The sequence below is a fragment of the Eptesicus fuscus genome, chromosome 8, assembly GCF_027574615.1.
Source record: "Eptesicus fuscus isolate TK198812 chromosome 8, DD_ASM_mEF_20220401, whole genome shotgun sequence".
NCBI lineage: Eukaryota > Metazoa > Chordata > Mammalia > Chiroptera > Vespertilionidae > Eptesicus > Eptesicus fuscus.
Window position 1 is genome coordinate 44,440,691 of NC_072480.1, and position 21,044 is coordinate 44,461,734.

Sequence of the window (21,044 nt, forward strand, 5' to 3'; positions counted from 1 at the left end):
TTGTTTGTATTCATTGTACTACAGACACACACTTATGTAGACCCCCCTAAGACTAAATAGAATAACACTGAGAAAAAGTAAAAGAATAACACTATGCCATACATATGACGTTTGAATATTTATGTTTCAAATAATAGTAGAATTAAAGGAAAGGTTCCTTGAACATGTTTGATGTGATGGCTTATTTAAGAAAAGTAGCTTAGAGTTCTCACATTGTAATTGAATAGTGGCAAGTAAAAATTAGATTTGGTAGATGTTGTAATATTTGAAATTCTTTTTTCTTAAGTAGGCCAAACTATGAGATAGTATCCCAGTCTATTAATAAACAAACCCTCTAACTTATTCAGAAATACACCATTGATCCAGCGCTAGTACCTAGAACTTGGATGTACTCTTAGCACCCATAGTTGATCCTTTCTTTTAAACTGACTTTAAATTTGGAAGATGGATAACAAACAGATGGAATTTAAGAGGAAAAAAAGGATTTACTCCTGTTGTTTAAAAAAAATGATGTCACTTAGTATACTGGCATAGAAACAGCTAGCGACATAACTCTCTGAATGGAATTATTTCATAGAAATGAAATGTCTTATACTGTTTTTTTTTTCTTCCTTACCCGCATGCTGCCATACAGGAAGCTCAGATTCTGTGGTTCCTGATGTAAGTAGCATTCACTTGTTTTTGGAATAAATAAGGTGACCCAGCCTCTTCAAGTTGAAAAGACCTATTTTGAAATATAAAGCCAACTGTCCTTTGGTACAGCTTAGACTCAGGGTGATATGAATAATTTATGTATGCAAATACGCTTCCATAGGTGACTTAATGATGTAACATATTCTTTGTTTGCACCTCTTCTCTCATCACTGGTTAGCTTCCAGTTCCAACTATCAGTGCCCCAAGTCGCTGGGCGTGGGATCAAGAGGAGGAGCGAAAGCGGCAGGAGAGGTGGCAGAAGGAGCAGGACCGCCTGCTGCAGGTAGAGCAGAATAACATGGAGCAACAGGAAGTAGGCCTGTTGTTACTGTAAATGACACTAGTATTGAGAAGCAAGTGAAAACAGAAATTTGCCCAGCCCATGTGGCTCAGTGAGTGAGTGTCGACCTGTGAATCAGGAGGTCATGGTTTGGTTCCTGGTCAGGGCATATGCCAGGGTTGTGGGCTAGATCCCCAGCGGGTGTGGGGGGGGGTGTGGAGGGGGGAGGGGTGTGTGTGCAGGAGGCAACCAATCAATGATTCTCTCTCATCATTGATGTTTCTTTCTCTCCCCCTCTCCCTTGCTCTCTGAAATCAATAATAATATATTTTAAAAAAAGAAATTTAAAAAGCCAGTAACCTGATAATTAACAAATACTTTGATAGGTAGTACATTTTGTATTAACATACAATGATTATTTTTTTGTATTAAAATAATTTTCTATTAAAATGCAAAGACAGTTATCTTTCCAGAATCCTCCTTTTAAAATCATTTATTAACCCTTGTGTTTATTTTTAGAAAATACGAGGCACTCTAGTTTGGATTTATTTTTTTTTTTTCTACGTACTATTTTTTAAATTAAATTTATTTGGGTGACACTGGTCAATAACATTTTATAATTTTTGTGTGTACAGTTCTGTAATACATCATCTGTATATTCCATTGTGTACTCACCACCCAAAGTCTGGTCTCCCTCCATCACCATATACTTGGCTCCTTTATTCTCTTCCTCCTCCCCTCATCCCTTTCCTCTCTGTTAACCACCATTCTGTTGTCTGTGTCTATGAGTTTATTTGTATCTTTTGTTTGTTTGTTGTTTTCTGTTTTATATCCCACATATAGGTGAAACCATATGGTTCTTGTCCTTTTCTTTCTGACTGATTTCATTTAGTACAATACTCTTAAGATCCAGCCATACTGTTGCAAATGATAATATTCTATCCTTTCTGATAGCTGAGTAGTATTCAAGTAAATATATGTTCACATCTTCTTTATCAAGTCATCCATCGAAGGACACTTAGGTTGTTTCCATGTTTTGGCCATAGTGTATAATGCTGCAATGAACATAAGATTTTTGTATGAGTAGGAGGCTTTGTGAGGACTTACTGCCAGTTTATTCAGAGAAATTCGGTCCCCCTTACAGTTAGCTTTAGGGGCTTTAATGAATTGCAACCATGTTAAAGGGTGCATTTGGGTACAATTCTGAATGTCTACCCTTTCCCGGCACCTGCATTTTACTTCAATATAAGGTATTTTCTATTTTGAGGACTAAAATTTGATTGGTTAAAATAAATATCTCTGTCTTTGAAGATTGAGGTGAAAGGTGGGGCTAGCAAAGCTGCTAATGAAAAAGGTTAACATCAGCCTATTAATTAGCTAATTAATCGATATGCTATAATTTTTTTTGTAGGAAAAATACCAACGTGAGCAGGAGAAACTAAGGGAAGAGTGGCACAGAGCTCAGCAGGAGGCTGAGAGAGAGAATTACAAGTTCTTGAATGAGGTAGTATTGGAACATGTTCTTCCTTCTCTGTCTTGATGAAATCTGCTGAAAAATGGAAGACTGTACATTTCACTTGGCTTGTGTCACATACTTGCCAACGTAGCTCTTTGAAAAATATAATGAGCTCTGATTTATCAGAACTTTGCTTTGATATTTCAACATTTCTCCTAGTTTCTCTACTGAATAATTAAATTATTTTATCTACAGACTCTTAAATGTATCTTCCTCTTCTAAGTTACATCTCCGTCACCCATGTGTGGCTTTGTTAGTGATAAAATTTAACATCATTTCAATAGAATTCTGTGCCAACTACAATAAATATCATTAAAAACTGAATATAGACCTATCTTAATCAAATTCTCTCCCCCCCCATCCCCTGGTTGTGCAGGAGCTGATGGTCCTGAACTCAAACACCATAGCTCTGACCACACGGGAGCCCACTGTTGCCACCTTGGAAGCCACCTGGGATGAAGGGTCCAAGTCTTCTGACAGGGAAGGAACCCGAGCAGGAGAAGAGGAGAGGAGACAGTGGCATGAGGATGGTATGATTGAGGACCAAAGAAAGAAGCTGCAGGAACAACTCACTATTGAGAAAGAGAGGGAACTGAAGGAGCAACAATATCAGGAAGAGCAGGAGGAGATGCGGCGTCAGGCTGAGGCTGAGGAGCAGAAGCGCTACGCAGAAGAACAGATGCGCCGCCAGGCAGAGGAGCAGAAGCGCCAGGCAGAGGAGCAGAAGCGCCAGGCCGAGGAGCAGAAGCGTCACACAGAAGAACAGAAGCACCAGGCAGAGAGAGAGAGGGAAACGTCCGTCAGAATATACCAGTATAGAAGGTCTGTTCCCTTGCCAATGGGTACATGTGATTTTCAGTTGGCTTGGCTTAGCTGTATCCATTCCTCACTTTGAAGGCACCTAATTGGTTTTCCTGCTCCCTACCATCCGTTCTCTACACAAATGAACACAAGCAGCCAGAGTGACCCCACCCCATTGTAACTATGAGCCTGTCACCTTACTTTCCTGCTCAGAGTCTCCAAGTGGCTTCCCTCCCATTAGAGACCACCTGACCTCCTCCCCAGGGCCTTAGAAGGCTTGTGTGAAGTGGCTTGGCCCTTTGGTCTACCCACCTTCCTCTGACTTCCCCTCACTTGGTGGGTTATAGCTGCACTGTCACCCCTTTCCTATCTTGAAAATGCACAACATGTTCTGCCCTTGGATTTTTGCATTTTCTAGTTCCTGTGCCTGGAGAAGTGTTCCCTCACATGTTTGTTGTCTTACTCATCTTGTTTAAGTCACTGATCCAATGTCACCTTCTCAAACTTTCCAAAATGCCTCATCTGAAAAAACATGGCTCACCCTATTCCTTTTCTCCATGTGCCCTTCTCTGCTTTATAGTATGCATTTATTGGCTTATAATTGGCCTGCATGCCCCTCTAAAATGTAAGCATTAGGAGGCCAATAAGTTTGTTTTGTTTCCCTAGAACCCTACTGGGTCGTACCAGGCACACAGCATGTATTTGTGGAATGAATTGCAAATGTCTGTTGGTAGCTGTAGGTCTGTTTTCTTCAATGATTGATTGAAATACTTCTGTGTGTTTAGTTTTCAACCAAGAGACTATTCTCAGACAGGTGCTAGAATAACATAATTTTGTTATCTATTTCTTAAACCCATGGGAGGCATCAAAGTTTTATTTTTATCATAAACCTTTTCCATCTTTCAGGCCTGTTGATTCCTATGATACACTGAAGGGAGAGGAAGAATCTTCAGGTTTGCTTCCTAGTGACAGGTGTGTAGAACATTTCATTGTAATTTGGTAGGAGTAATTGACTTCATATGAATTTCTGAGGGCTTGCCTAGGTGTTTTTGTAGAACTACTGTAGCTCTTGATCTTTTGTGGGATGCAAAGAGAACTTGCTGGTTGATATGTAAAACTACCCCTCAACTTAGTAACTTCATTTATGATTTTGTGGGTCAGATTGTTGGGCTGAACTCAGTTGACAGTTCTTTTAGTTGCTTGCGCTCATCATGCATCTACTACCAGTTTACTAGGTAAACTTTTGGGGAGTTGGCTGGTAGTCAGCTGGAGCAATGAGACCAACTGGATTGTATGCTTTTCAACATGCAGCAAAGCAGTGCAGCCTTGCATACATGGTGGCCAAGAGAGAGAATTAAAGAGAGGAAGCATGCCGGGCACCTCGCAGGCTCAGTTCTGACCTGGCACACCATTGCTTCTGCCACATTCTACTATTTCAAGTAAAGTCACAGGGCCAGCCCAAGTTCACAGAGAGGAGAAGAATTCTACCTCTTTACGGGAGGGGCCATAATGCATGGGGAATGGGCACAGGGGGAGAATTGTGTTCATTTTTTGCAATCTACCTTAACATCTTTTTAAAAAGCAATTATAAGCCATGGCATAGGCTTGCCCAGAATGAAGTTACATGTGGACATCTGAAATGAGAAATGTGGCCCCTCTCTTAATTTGATTATAACTACTGGTCAGTTTTGAGGGAATACAGATATGATTTCAGGTATCTGAAAAGTTATATGTACTTCTTCAAAATTTCCTAAAACATTAAGTTTCATGTTTTTAAATAATTTTAAAAATGACTTGCACTTTTGAAATCGTTACACAGAATAAAAATATCCAGTGTATGACATTAATTTGTGTTTTCAGAGCTGAAATTTCTTTAGGAAGTTTGCCTTCTAGATAAGGAAAGACTCATCTGTATAGGCAGTCAGGAGACTGACTAGGGCTCAGGGTAGATAGGAAAAGAAAAGGACTATACAGGTAATGACGGGCTGATATTCAGCTAGGAAAAAGTTCTAGTGGTGAATGACCTGACTTATAATACGTGGTTCTGGGTACCTGTAGATGATTAAAATATGTATATCTCTTTTTTAAAGCTATGGGTTTCTTTGTATATTTAAGTAAGCTTTAATTATATAGCTCATTACCTGGAGAAAATCATTAGACTGTAGAGAAAGGAAACTTAAGGAATCCTCAAAAATATGAAATACTTAGGCATTTGTGATGTAGCATGCCCTCAAGGAATTAAGGAGTGTGTCATAAAAGTATTTTCTTCTATGTTAATACAAATGAAACCATTCATGAACGTTCTAACAGTCACATTACATTATTATATACTAGTGGCCTGGTGCACGAAATTCGTGTGTGTGTGGGGTGTCCCTCAGCCCAGCCTGCACCCTCTCCACTCTGGGACCCCTCAGGGGATGTCCCACTGCCGGTTTAGGCCCAATCCCTGTGGACAGTATGAAGCAAGTAGGACCGTCTGATGTTAGGTACCCTGATGACAAAAGCTTTGTACATCCCAGTAAGACTGGGATTTGGAAGAGAGTCCAAGTACATAATTGGGTCAAATCATAAGCTTAGTCATTGTACAAGATGGAGGAGATTTTCACATGATTATATATTTCTAGCATCAAGCTCTTCTCTCCTCTAGAGATGTCACTGCTTCCTGCTAGCTTGTGCAACATGAAAAATTCTTTGATATAAAAATAAATGTAGTTCTCAAGAGACATAGGAAATAAATTGCTTCTTTAAAAAGTTATATTTTTGGTTCTTCATAGATATGAAAAGGATGTTCTTAATGAGACATGTGTAATATACTGTGTTCTGTGTTCTAGGAATAAATCCAGATCCACTACCGAGCTGGATGATTTCTCCACAAATAAAAATGGTAAATGTGAAGTTTTTTCAAAATTGTTTATTTATACTATCACATGCTACGATCACTATTTTTAAGGTCAAGATATTTCCGGTTCATTAAGATTACATAGTTAAAATACCGAATATTTTTAGCATTTGTGTTTAAAAACAAAACTATCTTTTGCTTATTTTGGCCTTACTTTATAATGGGGGGAGTACTGGGACCTTAAAATGGTTTTAAATAGCTAATGAAATATGTGGGAATTTTGTCAAGTGCTGCTGATAGAATTTTGTATAGTAGATTTCATCTTGTAGCTAAAGGAATGGGGACAGAAAAGTTTTCTGCAGAATACTAGGGGACCTAAAAATTGTATATAAAGTAGAAATTGTACACTTAGATGTCAGAAAATCCAAAATGTTAATGATTTCACTAACTTGGCAAAAACAATTTGGAACCCGATATTGTTAGTATAAAGTGCCTTTCTAGGTACACATGTAGCTGATGTTATACAGCTAAGAAAAAAAACTAAGAAAAAGGCATCATTTTATGCAAGGTTTGCATACCAGGCTTTGTGGAGGCAGGGTTTTGGTCATCTATGTAAACGAATGGAGGTCCAGGTGAGGGTTGAGGTGAACTTGGTGAACATGAACACACCCATCTAAGGGGACAGCCACTCCTTCCCAGCTCCAGCCTGTTACTGCCAAGTGGGAGAATGCAAGCCTGTGATTACTGACCATTTCTATTGCAAGAGAAGTAAAACAAACAAACTCTGGATTTTCGTATTATATTTTAAGCACTGACAAGGAATTTAAAAATTTAAAACCCTCTGTGAGCCATACCACATGTACAGGTCTGAATGGTCTGGTGGAAGCCAGTTTGTCACTTCTTGTTGAGACTTGCAGAATTTACAGTTTTTATTAGGTTCTATGATCCCTTTCCTTTTCATCATCTGGTCCTAGTTTATCTTTCCAGCCTCTTTTGCTGTTTTTCCCACTAGGAACACTCAACTATAACCAAAGTGTTCTCTCTCTCAGTTTCCAACTTACCAGATGCTTTCTGAAACCTGGTTCTTCTGGTCTCACCTATTTGGATTTCTGGTTTCTTCTCCCCAGAATTTGCCACTAACCACCCTGAAAATGAAGGTTTAAGTACTTCTGTCTGCCATGAAACATTTTTAACCTGCATTGATAATATTTTCTCCTGAACTTAAAGACATGACCTGTTAGTAATGGCAAGTGTGATTCTCTGAAATTGTTTCATTAATATCTGTGGCTGGTGTTATTAACCTGACTATTCTGGCAAGTATGTCTTCTCCCCTTAACTAAATAAATTGCGGGCAGTAGAAGTTATCAAATATTTTACTAAAAAACTTGGTTATGCCAATAAGGTACTTTTAAAATAGAAAACGTTGCATTTCAAATCTGACGAAATTGGTGAGTTGTGTGATACACACATATAAACATAGATGCACATAAGGAACCTTTGGCGGCCTTATTCATGGCTTACTTGAAGATGAACTAAGGCAGAGACACATCATGAATTTTGAAAGAATGACAATAGCAGTGAATCTGGAAAGGAAAAGAAAATACATCACTAGGTGAAATTTCCTAATCCAAATCAAGGTGGGGAGGATTTCAAAGTTATGGGTGTTCTAACCAAACCAGAAATTAACCAGCAAATCCAATGAGACAAAGCCTTCAGGATGAAACTTGACTTAATTTTCATTCACAAATTTGACTTGTAGCTTTGTCAGTTTCATAGAAGAGAAACCAGTCTCATGACATCCGTGGGTTATCCTTTGGCAACTTGGCTATTTTTCAGTTTCACAAAACCCAGTGTAGTGATTGAATGTGCTCTTATTTCTTCAATTTGGTCATGACTTAAAGTCATAGACTTATACCGTGGAGACTCTAGCCATGGCATCTACAGATGTATGCATGTATGTCTTCACTCTCTCCCCAGGGGGAGTGCAAGTTTTTTAAGAGAACTCCCAGCTCCCTGTGGAGTTGTCACAGCAAGCATTCAGTGAGCATGAGCTCGATTGACTTAATTTAGTAAGGAAGGGAAAAGTGGACGAGAAACTGCTTCTGGATGACCATGGAGAAACTTCCTATTGCTGAAATCAATGTGCTTGTCTCCTTTTCAGGCAGCCTCCTTAGTTTTCCTGAGTGCGCTCTCTGATGTGCCTCTGGGTGTGGAATTGGAATTTCCAGGAGTAGGTTCCCAGGCAGCAGCCTCATTGAGAATTGATAATGTTAGCATATGTGCACAATGGCACATTTTTGCTACACTCGTATTTGGAGATGCATCCGCTATCTTTTTTTAATGTGCTAACCCTGCAGCTCTGGATGTGTTTTTAATTTAGGAAGCCATAAATATTTAGACCGAGTTGGGAACGGTAGCTCATCACAGAGGAGCGCCAAGAAGGAACAAGGTCCATCAGAAGCAGAGTTGGAGAGGCAACAGATCCTTCAAGAAATGAGGAAGAGGACATCCCTTCACACTGACAGCAGCTGGATCCGTCAGCGCAGTTCCAGCGTCAATAAAGAGCCCATTTGTCTGCCTGGGATTATGAGAAGGTGCGAGACATTTTAGGAATTACTTCCTCTTCTGTGCTGTGAGGCAAATATTTAATTTCTAGACATGCTGGCTGCTTTGAGTGAAGAGATATCATAATTTCTTCTCTTAATCCAAGATTTAGTGGGAGAGAGGGAAGTAAAGCAAATGTCAATGGGCACTCATTAGGTGCCAGACCCATACCAGTTGCTTTGTCTGGGGAAAATGTTTTGAGGCAGGGATAAGCTTTCTGTTTTCCACATGGGGAGACTGTGGCTCAAGCAGGGAATACATGTGGACTAAACCAAATGACTAATAGGTTTTAAAGCTGGATGTAAAAGTCTACAGTGTGATTTGGGCACTTAAATAATTCATGCAGTTCTTGGTGCTTCCTTGGATGCTGGACTTAAAATAAAATTAAGCTTCTGTTTATTTGTTTATAATGAGAAAATGGTTAGATTGGAATTATAATTGTGTTCACAGAGTGTGAAAACTCAATTTTTTTAACTTTCTGAAAAAGTACATAGATATAAATTAATTGGAGATGAGAGGATGAACATTTTAAAAGATGTATTTTGTGTAAATGAATACTAAGGCTACTTTCATTCAGTATTTCCAAGAAACTAAGGAAGATTATTTGCAACACATTACAGGCAAAGGGCTAATTATCTCAATGTACAACTAACTTTTGTAAATCAGTAGATAAACCCTGACTGCTTTATAGAAACAGATAATTGATAAGAATAGATAGTTCATAGAAATAAAGTCTTTATACATAGAAAAGATCAATATACACTGAGTGGCCAGATTATTATGATCTCTGAACGCATAATAATCAGGCCACTCAGTGTATATCCTATATAATCCTATATAATAAAAAGCTAATATGCAAATTGTCCCCTCGACCAGGAGTTCGACCAGCAGGCAGGCTGGCCAACCGCCCATGACCCCTCCACTTGGCCATGCTGGCTGGACCCCACCCATGCACAAATTCATGCACTGGGCCTCTAATACACACACACACACACACACACACACACACACACACACACACACCGAATTCATGCATTGGGCCTCTAACACACACACACGCACACACATACCGAGTGGTCAGATTATTATGTGTTAAGCGATCATAATAATCTGTCCACTCAGTGTATATAGGATTTGTAGAGAGTTAAAATGAGTGTGTAAGTCTAGTATTGACGAATATATAAGGAAACAAAAGTTCTTCCTGATTGGTTGGATGGTTTTTCAGTGATTATTGAGCAGAAGTGTTTGCTTGTGCCCTGTGAGCACTTTAGTTTCTGGCACTTTATCTTCTGGATATGTTTGGTTAAGTATGAAAAGATACATCAAAGAATATATACTTTATTATTATTATTATTTTATTGATTGGGGGGAAGAGAGAGAGAGAGGGAAAGAGGAAGGGAGGGAGGGAAGAAGGGAAGGAGGGAGGGAGAGAGAGGGAGAGAGGGAGAGAGAGAGAGAGAGAGAGAGAGAGAGAGAGAGAGATTGATTTGTTGTTCCACCCATTTATGCATTCACTGGTTGGTTCTTGTGTGTACCCTGACTGGGGATTGAACCTGCAATCTTGGCTCATTGGGGCGACACTCTAACCAACTGAGCTACCTATCCAGGGCCTATACTTAAATATTATTAAATATACAATTAAAAGAAAAGTGTCCCTAGTACTTGTTAAATAAAGGGTGGCTCACAGATTAGGTAGAATATGATACAACTATTAAAGAATTGAAAGCGGCATATTGCTGCTCAAAACTTTGTGGGTTAAAATAATGATTCACATCTCACAGTTCTGAGGGTCGACTGGGCAGTTTTTTACATGGTGTTGGTAGGGCACCTGGACAGCTGTAGTCATTCAGAGCCGGGCTGGCAAATTTTTTTGTATGAAGACAGATAGTAAATAATTTACTTTGTAGGTCACATAAGTCTCTGTCAGATTTTCTTTGTTCTGGTTGTTTTATGACTGAAAATATGAAATACCCTTCACTCACGAGTTTTCCATAGGCTCGCTGTGGGCTGCGCTTTGCTGACCCCTGAGGGAGAGGCTCCACTGAGAACTCGGCTGGGAGCCTCTCTTCTCCATGTGGGCTCTCCACAAAGCTGCTTGGGCATCATCATGACACAGCACCTGGATTCTAAGAGGAAACCTTGCAAGAGGATAAGCCTAATGCTTATTAGAAAACCTCCATTTGTATCATTCTTGCTATGTCCCATAGGTCTACATGTCACATGGCCAAACCCAGAATCAGTGAGAGGGGACTACACAAGGGCATGGATGCTGGGAGGGATGGTCCATTGGGGGGCCACGAAAGTGTCATATCACATCAACTGACATGAAGATAGTTCTAAGACAATGTATATTACATGGAATAAAGCAAGTTATAAAGAATATGCATTATAGAATAATCCTATTTGTTTAAGAATGGTAAACACATCACATATATTGCATATGACTATAGACATTGCTATACTTACATATGTCAATTTGTAGAAGGAAACACAGTTAATAATGGCAACTTTTGGGATTAGCACAGGTAAATTGTGGTGAGAGAGGGGAAAACCTTTTTCCTCCTTCAGATACCCTTCTCTGCTGCCTGGGTCTTTCTCATCATGATGATGTAGTACTTCTATAACTTCAAAAGAAAAAAAATATATTTTTAAAATTTGGGATAAGAGATAAAATTTTAAAAATAATAACAAAATTTGACTAGGTAGAAACATACCCTCATAATTTAGAGTCATTCTTTATAGAACAGAATTAATGTAAGTATATTACTTCATTTAAGAGAGTTTTCCCAAACTTTGTATTTGTATGAGGTTTTGGTGGTGAGTGAATGAGGGCTACACAGTAGCAACGGCCTGGATTACTTTGGAATCAGGGAGGCTTTGGTTTAAAAGCCAGTCCACCACTGGCTAGCTCTTTTTCTTATGGACAAGTTAACTTCTATGAGAATATCCTATGTAATAAAGAGCTAATATGCTAATAGTTGTGATGCCCTCACCCTGTAACAACCGTTCAGCAGGAGGCTGGGTGCATGGCGGGGCGGAGCCGCTGTGTTGCTCTGGAGATGGGGTGGAAGTGGGGACATGCCTGGAAGAGGTGGGACCAGCCTGAGGCAACTCCTGGGACTGAGGGCGGGGCTTGAATGGGCCAGAGAAGGCCGGAGGGGTCAGGGGTGGGGCCATGTGTGCTCAAGCTCTGGGTTGAGAGGTTAGGGCTGGCTCTTTGGCCCCTTGAGTGTGGCTCTTCCACAAAATACCACGGGCTGGGCGAGTCTATTTTGAAGAAGTGGCGTTGGAAGAAGTTTAAATTTAAAAAATTTGGCTCTCAAAAGAAATTTCAATTGTTGTACTGTTGATATTTGGCTCTGTTGACTAATGAGTTTGCTGACCACTGGGTTAGGGTGTTAGGGCGAGGCAGTGGGTGGGAGGGCGGGGTGGGCAGGGTCTCACGATTTTACGCACTGAGTCACTAGTATTGTGAAGATTAAATAATTCAGTATGTTTTGTGACAATGTTTACTCTAATACCTGACATATGTAAGTGTTTAAAAAGGTGTGTGTGGTTTCATTTGTTTGGGGTCTAAAAAATGAAGATTGGTATGTCTAAACAGTTAAAGATTTAAAGGGCAAATATATGTGGTCTCTGAGTATTTTATTTAAAAAATATTTTTCTTTGTATTTTCCTTTCTACTTTGGCATTTATTCTTTAACCTGAGCACCAAGTAAATAAAAGTAGAAATCAGTGAAGGTTAACTGAATATGAAATACCGGGATGCCTCTGATGAAAAGAAACTTCAGTTTTAAAAGTAAATTTATATGTAATTGGACTTGTTAGGTTAATACCTGCTTATAAAATATATAAAATTGATGTTTTAGTGGCTGTGATGTTAAAGAGTTCCTAGTTGACTGTGTTATGTAATTGTGACTAATCCTTTGTCTGTTTCAGAGGCGAATCTCTAGATAACCTGGAGTCCCCCAGGTCCAGTTCTTGGAGACAGTCCCCGTGGCTCAGTCAGTCCACGGGGGTCTATGCTTCTTCCTCTGTCCAAGACTTCAGCCGCCCACCCCCTCAGCTGGTGTCCACGTCCAACCGTGCCTACATGCGAAACCCGTCCTCCAGCGTACCCCCTCCTGCCGCGGGGCCCGTGAAGACCAGCCCCGCGCCGTCCCCCACTCCCCGCAGCCATTTCCCTTCAACTTCACCATCCCAGCCACGCAACAGGTGAGGCCCTCTGGGTTTCTCCTTTTCTCAGTTTCAGGGGTATTTTTTCATTAAAATTCACTCCAAATCTTGTCCCAGCGTCCCAAGGAAAGCCATGCCTTTTTGAATGTATCAAGTTCAGTGTTCTTTTGTCAGATCAGTTAAAAGGGCTTTCTTCATGCCTTTCTAAGAGCATTTATGGATGTCTCCTGAAGCCATTGGTGACCTTTCAGATGCCAGCGTCATTGCCGCTGTCTCATTGGCTGGTGCTGTGGTCAGTGTCTTGGATACAGATGTACCTGAATAGTTCTCAATATGCAATCATACAGATATACAGTAGCCTATGAATGCATTTGAAATTTATGAACAAACGCAGTCTTGTAAAAGGGTTGGCTGTTTTAATGAGACAATACAAACTCATTTTATAGAAACTGAGCATAAGAGGAAAGCATTGTAACCAAGCTCCATTGTCTATGGATCTTCTAAGTAGTTAGATACTGGGAGTTTTTTTGGTTCTTGATTTCCAAAACGATTGCCTGCCTCTTACTGGTTTGCCGACATTTTGTTCAGACTACATCAGCTGATTCTGTGGATCATATGCCATGAGAACTGTGGAAGAGTTATAACCATAGGTCTTGAATAAAAACATGCCTTTTGCTATGGAGGGAAGCTCAGATAGCGGCAGGTGTTGGGTGTTTAGATCTGCGTAGCTTCTCCACTGATCACCGAGGCTTCATGAAGCCACACACAGCAGTGTTTCTGCTGTTACCCAAAAGTAGTGCTACTAGCATATACTGCTTCTCATGCAAATGAAATACTGCAAAGGAGAAACACAATGATTGGTACTGGGATTTTTAAAATTTTTTTTTTAGCCATTAAATAAAGGGCTTTTTTTCTTAAGAGAATATATTTTAGATCCATCTAAAAATGTTGCTTGTTCCAGGATCTATAAAATGCATCAGGGAGTTTGAATTGAGAAAGGATGGGGTGAGAATTTATGGTCCGTTATGGAGGAAGATGAAGGCCATGTGTGGGGGAGACAGTACCCATTTCCTGAGAAGCCCCCCCTCCCCCCCGCCCCTGGGAGAACACACAGGAGACAGGCCAGGGCTTTTCTGCCTGAAGAGGCCTGTGTCTGGGAGGTGGTGCTCTGACATGAGGCACTCCACAGCTGTGCCCTTTCAGTGCCACTCAAGTGCGAGGCTAGTACCGTGGCAGCCAGAGGAAAGCAGTGGCCTAACCCTTCCCACCTTGGAGAGAAGGTGAGACTCGTATCCAAAGGGAGGTAGACACTCTCCTTACTTATCTACATGGTAGCTGACAGGCTTTTTCCATTTCGTTCTCCGCAGAGGCAGTCAGGCCAGCGGCACAGCAAGGAAAGCAGCTACTTCTGTTTAAATGAAATACTGGGCGAATGAGGAAGAGGATGGGAAACTGAGATTGGGAGGGTAGCTCACAATGCCTTTCGGAAGAAGTTGTGAGGCTGCTGTTTTGGTGTTCTCATGGGAGAGATGATGTACTTAGAGTTGTGCTTTGGAAGAGGGGAGACTACTGCTGAGTAGAAATTGATCTAAGGAGGATAGCGTCTCGAAATGCAGAGTGGACTAATTACACCAAAAATGGTTCATTTATTGAATAGGTATCAAGGATTTCTCAACCATCACAGAGATCCTTCAAGGCATAATGTAATCAGGGCACATGTTGATTGGCTGGTGAAACGTTTCCTCCCACAGATGAGAGACTTTCCTAAATTGTTAATGTTAACACCCGAGCGTGATTGTAAAATGATAACCTTGAGCTGCACGGATGAAAGCCTCCATTCCACTCTCGTTCTGCATCTAGGTCAGTCAGTGGGAAGCGCGTGTGCTCCTACTGTAATAACATTCTGGGCAAAGGAGCAGCCATGATCATCGAGTCCCTGGGTCTTTGTTATCATTTATATTGTTTTAAGGTGAGATTAAGATAAACAGCCGCTGCTGCCCCGCAAAGCTTTGCTTGGAGAGCGCATGGCTGCTTTGCGCGCTGGGTGTGGACATGCCATTAGCGAGCGAGGTGCTGCTGTATTTGTCGGTCTGTGCTGCATTTTGAATCTCAGATTGCTTGCTACTACTTAGTTCTCAAATCCTGCACCTGGCTTCAAAAGTTGTAGAAATGCTCTGCACTTCCCATCTCCAATCTGTTAAGATTCCATTAGTAAAATTTACAGTGCATAAATGCTTTCTCTGTGATGTGGTCCTAGGCATATTTGAAATGTAATTTAATAATGTCAGTAACAGCATGGGGATGGGAAGGGGATTATAGAAGTATCTAAAAGCCTAGCTTTGACTAGGGAGAGTCTGTAAGGAAAAGCATGGGAAATATTTTTACAATTGCACAGCTGCTTGCACTTGATGGTTGCTTGCACATAAGAAAGAACTAAGGCTGTAGCAACTTTATTTTGCGGTAACTGTCTTTAGAGACACATCTATTTGAACTTGTGTTGGGCCAAAGAGTGATTCCGGTTGTTGATCCCAGAGTCCCACAGACCACAGCTTGTATATTGCTGGCGTGGGCTGTTTCAAGGGAAAGCAGAAATGAGTCAAAATTATTAGTGTTGGAGCCCTTGGAACCAAAATGCCCAGCCTTGAGGTGAAAGCACCCTGTGAGGACACTTGCCAGGCTGGTGCAGTGGGGGCCCTGGGCGAGTCCTACCCCAGAGGGCAGTGCCAGTCTCCCAGGGTTCATTCACTCCCTCGGTTTTGTCATGTGGTGCTTCATCCTCTCTCATTCCCCGGAGAGAAGAGAAGACTCGCTTTCTTAAAGCCAGTCAGTGAATCATTTTTGCTCTTTTGGTATATTTAGAATGATCATCTTGGCTCTTAAAATTGGCTTTATGAAATCTTTAATGTCTCATCTAGCAGGCTTGATTTTAATCTACTAGTTATCTTTTGGCTTTTTTTTTTTTTTTTCCTGAAACAAATTTAAGAGCTTAGAAGCTGCATTTTGCTCAGTTGTTTTTTCCAGGAGTGCCCCAACCTTTCTTGAGCTCACCGCGCGTGCCTTTTGTTTTTGTGTTGTTTTGTTTGTTCTCCAGTGTGTTGCCTGTGAGTGTGACCTCGGAGGCTCTTCCTCAGGAGCCGAAGTCAGAATCCGAAACAACCAACTGTACTGCAACAACTGCTATCTCCGACTCAAATGTAAGAGAGCAAATCAGGGAGAAAATTTCTAGTCTTTTAAGGAAACCGCGCGTTCCCATGCATTTCCCTGAACCTGCGCCCATCTCCCCCTCGAACCCCAGGTCTCAGGAATCTTAGTGTGGCCCACCCATTCCAAGAGGGTACGGTGGGTGGGTCAGAGCTCAGGAGTGCAGCCACACAGGGCGGGTGGTGGGGCTGAGGAACTGGAGAGGGGCGTGTGCCCGAGTCAGGACGATGTCCTGTGTGGTCTGCTCCGTCTGGAGAAACTGCTAATGACCGGAGGATCCGAACAAATCGAAACACAGTTAAAATGAATTTTTGGTGTAGACTGTCATCAATTGTTCTCTCATCATTAGCTGATTTCTATTATTTAACAATGGGCTCTGATGATGTGATTTAGAATATGATCAGTTTTAAAAACTGTGGTTTAAAAGGTCATCAAGAATAGTCAGTTTATGCTTCGTTATTATGTAATCAGATGTCAACATACACATTTTTAAAAGGAGAGCATTAAGTCTGATTATATGGCATTTCACTGTTATTTTCGGAAAAGTTGAGTTTTTCAACAACTTCACATGCTATTTTGCGTCTAATCATGTTTTTGTTTCTAAGTGTGCTGGGAAACCTAGGGTAGCACGATTAGATTGCGTTTTGCCTATAGCTCCACGAAGACAACCATTACTGCCGTGTATATTTTGAACCTTGATGCTGGTAACATGTGTTTCTTCCCATTGTGAAAGGGTGTTAGAAGTGGTTTCAGCAAATCCCTTTGCTTTTGAACTCGGAGGTATTTATATGGCCCTTTATGTGAAGAGTGGTTTGGCAATGGTTTCAGCCCAGTCAACTCTCTTTTATCTGTCAGCGGGGTCTGAGTCTTCGTACCCCAGCAGCCCAGTCCTTCTCTGGATGCTGCCACTGAGCTTGGAGAATGTCAAGGCTGGGTGTGCAGTGGTGGTGGCGGGGGGGGGGGGGGGGGGAGTGTGTATATGTGTGTGTGCTTTTCTCTCTCTAATCAAATTTCAAAGCCAAATAGAATTTATTTTGGGGGGACTCACCACGGAAAAAGTACCCATGCCTTTTCTCTTCTCCAACACAAATAAAAGAGAGTTGAGTGTAACTTGCTTCTGTACCAGCAGTTCAAAGACTTCTAGTGCCCAGAGGCTGTGATTTGCCTCGCTTTATCCTCAGTGAGTGGACAAGGTGACTTTCTACCTCGTGAGGCCATTCTCTGAGTGATTACTGCTATGCATCCCCAACGGCAATATTCCAGAGTTTCTGAATCTAAGTGCTGTTCTTTCTTCTCTCCCTGCCTGATCAGCTGGACGGCCAACCGCCATGTGATGTAAGCCTCCATACGAAAGCACTGTTGCAGATAGAAGAAGAGTTGGTTGCTGCTGATGTAGATCTATAAATATATGTTGTATGTCTTTCTCTCTCTCTTTTTTTTAAAGAATAACACTTTTTTTTTGGCCTCTGTAGATTACATCAGAGCAGTATAGACTTGGTAGAACCTGTATTTTTGTTGTTGTTTATTTATAAGGAGGTAATTATGTGTGGGGAGAAGTGCAGTATTTACTTTCTGAGTTCAGCATCCTAACAGCCCAAGGGTAAAAAGAACTTCAAAATATTTTTGAGGCTGATAATGATCAGTGGTGTTTTGAAGAGGGTTATTTTTTGTTTTTTTTTAAAGGTTCTAAAACATTATTTGAAATAGTTAATATAAATATATAATTGCATTTGCTGTTTATTGTAATGTATGCTAAATTAATACAGAACCATATGGAAAATGTCACTAAAATGCACCCCCCAAATTTGCTTTCTGTATCCTGCTTTTCAGCTATATATTATGATTTGAAAACAATTAGCTTATATGAAATGTTATTTGCTTGATGAGGGGAGCTCTGTTTTCTTTAGAATTGTCACTAGCCAGTTTTCAATAGAAAACTGCTGCTTTTCATTAATGAAAAATCATTATAGTTTGTATACCAAAAATTTTCTCGAGGAAATAGTGAGCCTTTCTGTCTAACTGTATTTGTAAATAAAATTGCTGATGCATTTAAGGAGTGGTTCCTTTTTATTTATTTTTCTTGTGTGGTTTTTTGTGTGTGTACATTCCAAGCACTTTAGTCATATTTCAGTATGTGACTTTTTGTGACATTATGTTTTATTTACCATCTTCACTGAGGTATAAATTGACATCATAAATTGCACATATAAACTGTACAATATGACAAGTTTGGGCATAAATGTATACCTCTGAAACTATCACCACACTCTTGATATTGTTTTTATAGAAAAATTTTAACAAAGAATTTTATTTTTGATGGGAAGCTGTTTTTGAATGCAGTACGCTTTTATGGTAAGAGGTGAAGTGAATGGTGAATTGTTGGATCATTTGCATAAAATCTTTATTCTTTTGCTTCCTCAGTGATAAAAAGAATAAAACAATGAGCCCAGCTGGCATGGCTCAGTGGTTGAGCATTGACCTATGAACTAGGAGGTCAGGGTTCAATTGCTGGTCAGGGCACATGCCCAGGTTGCAGGCTTGATCCCCTGTAGAGGGCGTGCAGGAGATGGCCAATCATTCTCTCTTCTTATTTATGTTCTCTCTCTCTCTCTCTCTCTTAGTGTCTCTCTCTCTCCCTTCCTCTCTGAAATAAATAAAAATATATCTTAAAAATATATATAACAATGAGTTTAGAAAATGTGTACAGTAAAAATACTGATATCTCTAATGTTTTGCAATCTGGAGTGGGAATTAAAGAATAAAACACTGAAGCATGCTTTGAGAAAAAAATAAACTTGCTTGATTCTATTATAATAATGAGAGTGGAGTGGATAATTTCAGGATATGAGAACTGTATTGGAATAGGTTAGAACTATACATATGAGCTCTAATGTGGGAGAAAACGAAAAATGTAGTTCATTTTCATTTATTATTATTTTTGATTATTCAAGTAATATATGTGTTTATTGATGAAAATTATCAAATGCCCTAAAACATAAAGAATATAATTCTCAATTCCAAACTCCAAAGATGAGAGCTCTATCTTTGAACTTATTCTGTGTAATTTATCCTGCATTCTTAGTTAAATTCTGTGAATTTTTTAAGTTCTTAAAATCACTTCTCTTTATCTTTATTAATGGTTTCATAGTGCTTCATTGTTTGGTGCTATTAATATTTAGTTGATAATTCCTCTACTGTGCACCTCTCACTTGTTTCTAATATTTTAATATAATATATAACATAGTCATATATTATGTATATAGGTAAATATTTATAATATAAATTCTATAATAGACTTTCTATGATCCCATCTATTTCTTTGTATTCTTTGAATAGATATGAGAGTTTTGGTTCAGAGATTATGCATTTTAAGGCTGTAATGGTACATGTTACCAAAGTGGTTTCCCAAAAGCTGCTACCAGCTTAGACTCTTACAAATAGCACATGAGCTTGTCCATCTCACCTCATGTTCACCAGAATGAACTTCCATTGCCTTGTCTCTGCCTGGCATATAGTAGCCCTCAATATGCTGTAGCTGAATTAAGAAGCCACTGCTTCAATATTTGTCTCCTTTTTTTTTATTGTTAAAGTAATACAAATAGTAGTATATATGTCTCCTTTTTCCTCCATTGACCTCCCCCTGGCTTCCCCTCCTCCCTCCCCCCCGCACTTGCCCTCCCCCTCTCCCCCCAGTGTCTGTGTCCATTGATTATCCTTATATGCATGCATACAAGTCCTTCAGTTGATGCCTTACCCCACCCCCCAACCCTCCCCTGCCTTCCCACTGTAGTTCAATGCTTCTTTGTCTCTGTATCTATTTTTGTTCATTATATTCCACAAATGAGTTAGACCTGTAGTGCAAGCTTTAACTCTTACCTGATTTTTGTTTGTTTGTTTTTTTAATCCAGTATCTTTTCTAATCGTTACTCCTTTTCATCTACTTTTTTGTCTTTAAATCTTTTCCTGTTGATTTTTCTTCTGTGTGTGTTGACTTTTTCTTCTTGTGGCTCACATTATCTTACTTGTGGGTAATAATTTTGTTAGTACAAATTGTTAGAACAACTTTCAGAGATTCTCTTCTAAGACACTGGTTCTGTAGTACCTCTGAATAAGCCCATGGGTAGTTGTTACTTTATGTAGGAACAAGGGAAGATAAAGTCACTGGACATTTTTTATTCAAACTTTACATGCCAGGCACAGTTTTAAGCACTATAGATAGAACAATGAACACATACAAGGTCTGGGCTCTGATTTGGCTTAGATTTCTGGTTGGGGGAGACACCAATAAAGAAAAACAGGAAAATGTAACATGCATATTGTGATAAGGGCATTGAAGAACAAATGATCAGGATAAAGAGGACCCATGAGTGTGGGAAATGGAAGATTGGCAGCGGCCTCTCTCCTATGTGAGTGAAAGCCTGAAGGAATGAGGGAGCAAACCCCCCAGATATTTGAGGGGGAAATATTTGAGACTTAGGGAACAGCAAGTACAAAAGTCTTGAGGGAGGAGAATAGGAGAATATTTGGTGTGTTCAAGAAGCAATCATGGGTTTGAAATGGAAAGAGAGAGACAGGGTGGCTGGAGATATGGGAAGGGGAGGGCACAGAGCAGCCCGCCATTAGAGGACTTGGCTATTCCTCTGAATGGGATAGGGAGACATTGGAAGGTTGAGCAGAGGAGTGAAATGAACTGACTTAACATTATAAAAGAGCTACATGGTTAGTGCATAGAAATGCAATTGATTTGTATGTATTGATTTTATATCCTGCAACTTTGGCCCTAAAATTATATATATATTGATTTCAGAGAGGAAGGGATAGGGAGAGAGAGAGATAGAAACATCAGTGATGAGAGAGAATCACCAATCGGCTGTTTCCTTGGGCCCTTAAATTGAGTCACAGTTGAGCTTTATTGTAATTGATGGAAACCCCCC

At 40.1% G+C, this 21,044-nt stretch overlaps 1 protein-coding gene and 1 non-coding gene across 10 annotated transcripts in view; both read left to right on the forward strand.

The window, feature by feature from the left end:
- The window catches only part of LMO7 (LIM domain 7), a 214,675-nt gene extending 196,512 nt beyond the window's left edge, over positions 1-18,163 (forward strand). For 7 of the 9 annotated variants that reach the window (XM_028149034.2, XM_054719855.1, XM_054719857.1 and 4 more), the window contains 11 exons: positions 635-660; positions 872-976; positions 2,385-2,477; positions 2,866-3,311; positions 4,197-4,262; positions 6,122-6,174; positions 8,510-8,723; positions 12,673-12,948; positions 14,770-14,878; positions 16,001-16,103; positions 17,422-17,508. In XM_028149034.2, the coding sequence (XP_028004835.2) occupies positions 635-660; positions 872-976; positions 2,385-2,477; positions 2,866-3,311; positions 4,197-4,262; positions 6,122-6,174; positions 8,510-8,723; positions 12,673-12,948; positions 14,770-14,878; positions 16,001-16,103; positions 17,422-17,444 (1,514 nt within the window). In that variant the 3' untranslated portion in view covers positions 17,445-17,508. Of the gene's footprint in view, positions 1-634; positions 661-871; positions 977-2,384; positions 2,478-2,865; positions 3,312-4,196; positions 4,263-6,121; positions 6,175-8,509; positions 8,724-12,672; positions 12,949-14,769; positions 14,879-16,000; positions 16,104-17,421 lie in introns of all 9 variants that reach the window. The other 2 variants (XM_054719856.1, XM_028149044.2) reach the window with 1 other exon arrangement.
- MIR9256B-4 (microRNA mir-9256b-4) lies at positions 9,473-9,571 on the forward strand. Its single transcript, NR_130560.1, has one exon. It is a non-coding gene; the product is annotated as a microRNA mir-9256b-4 (primary transcript).
- Positions 18,164-21,044: the final 2,881 nt, after the last annotated feature.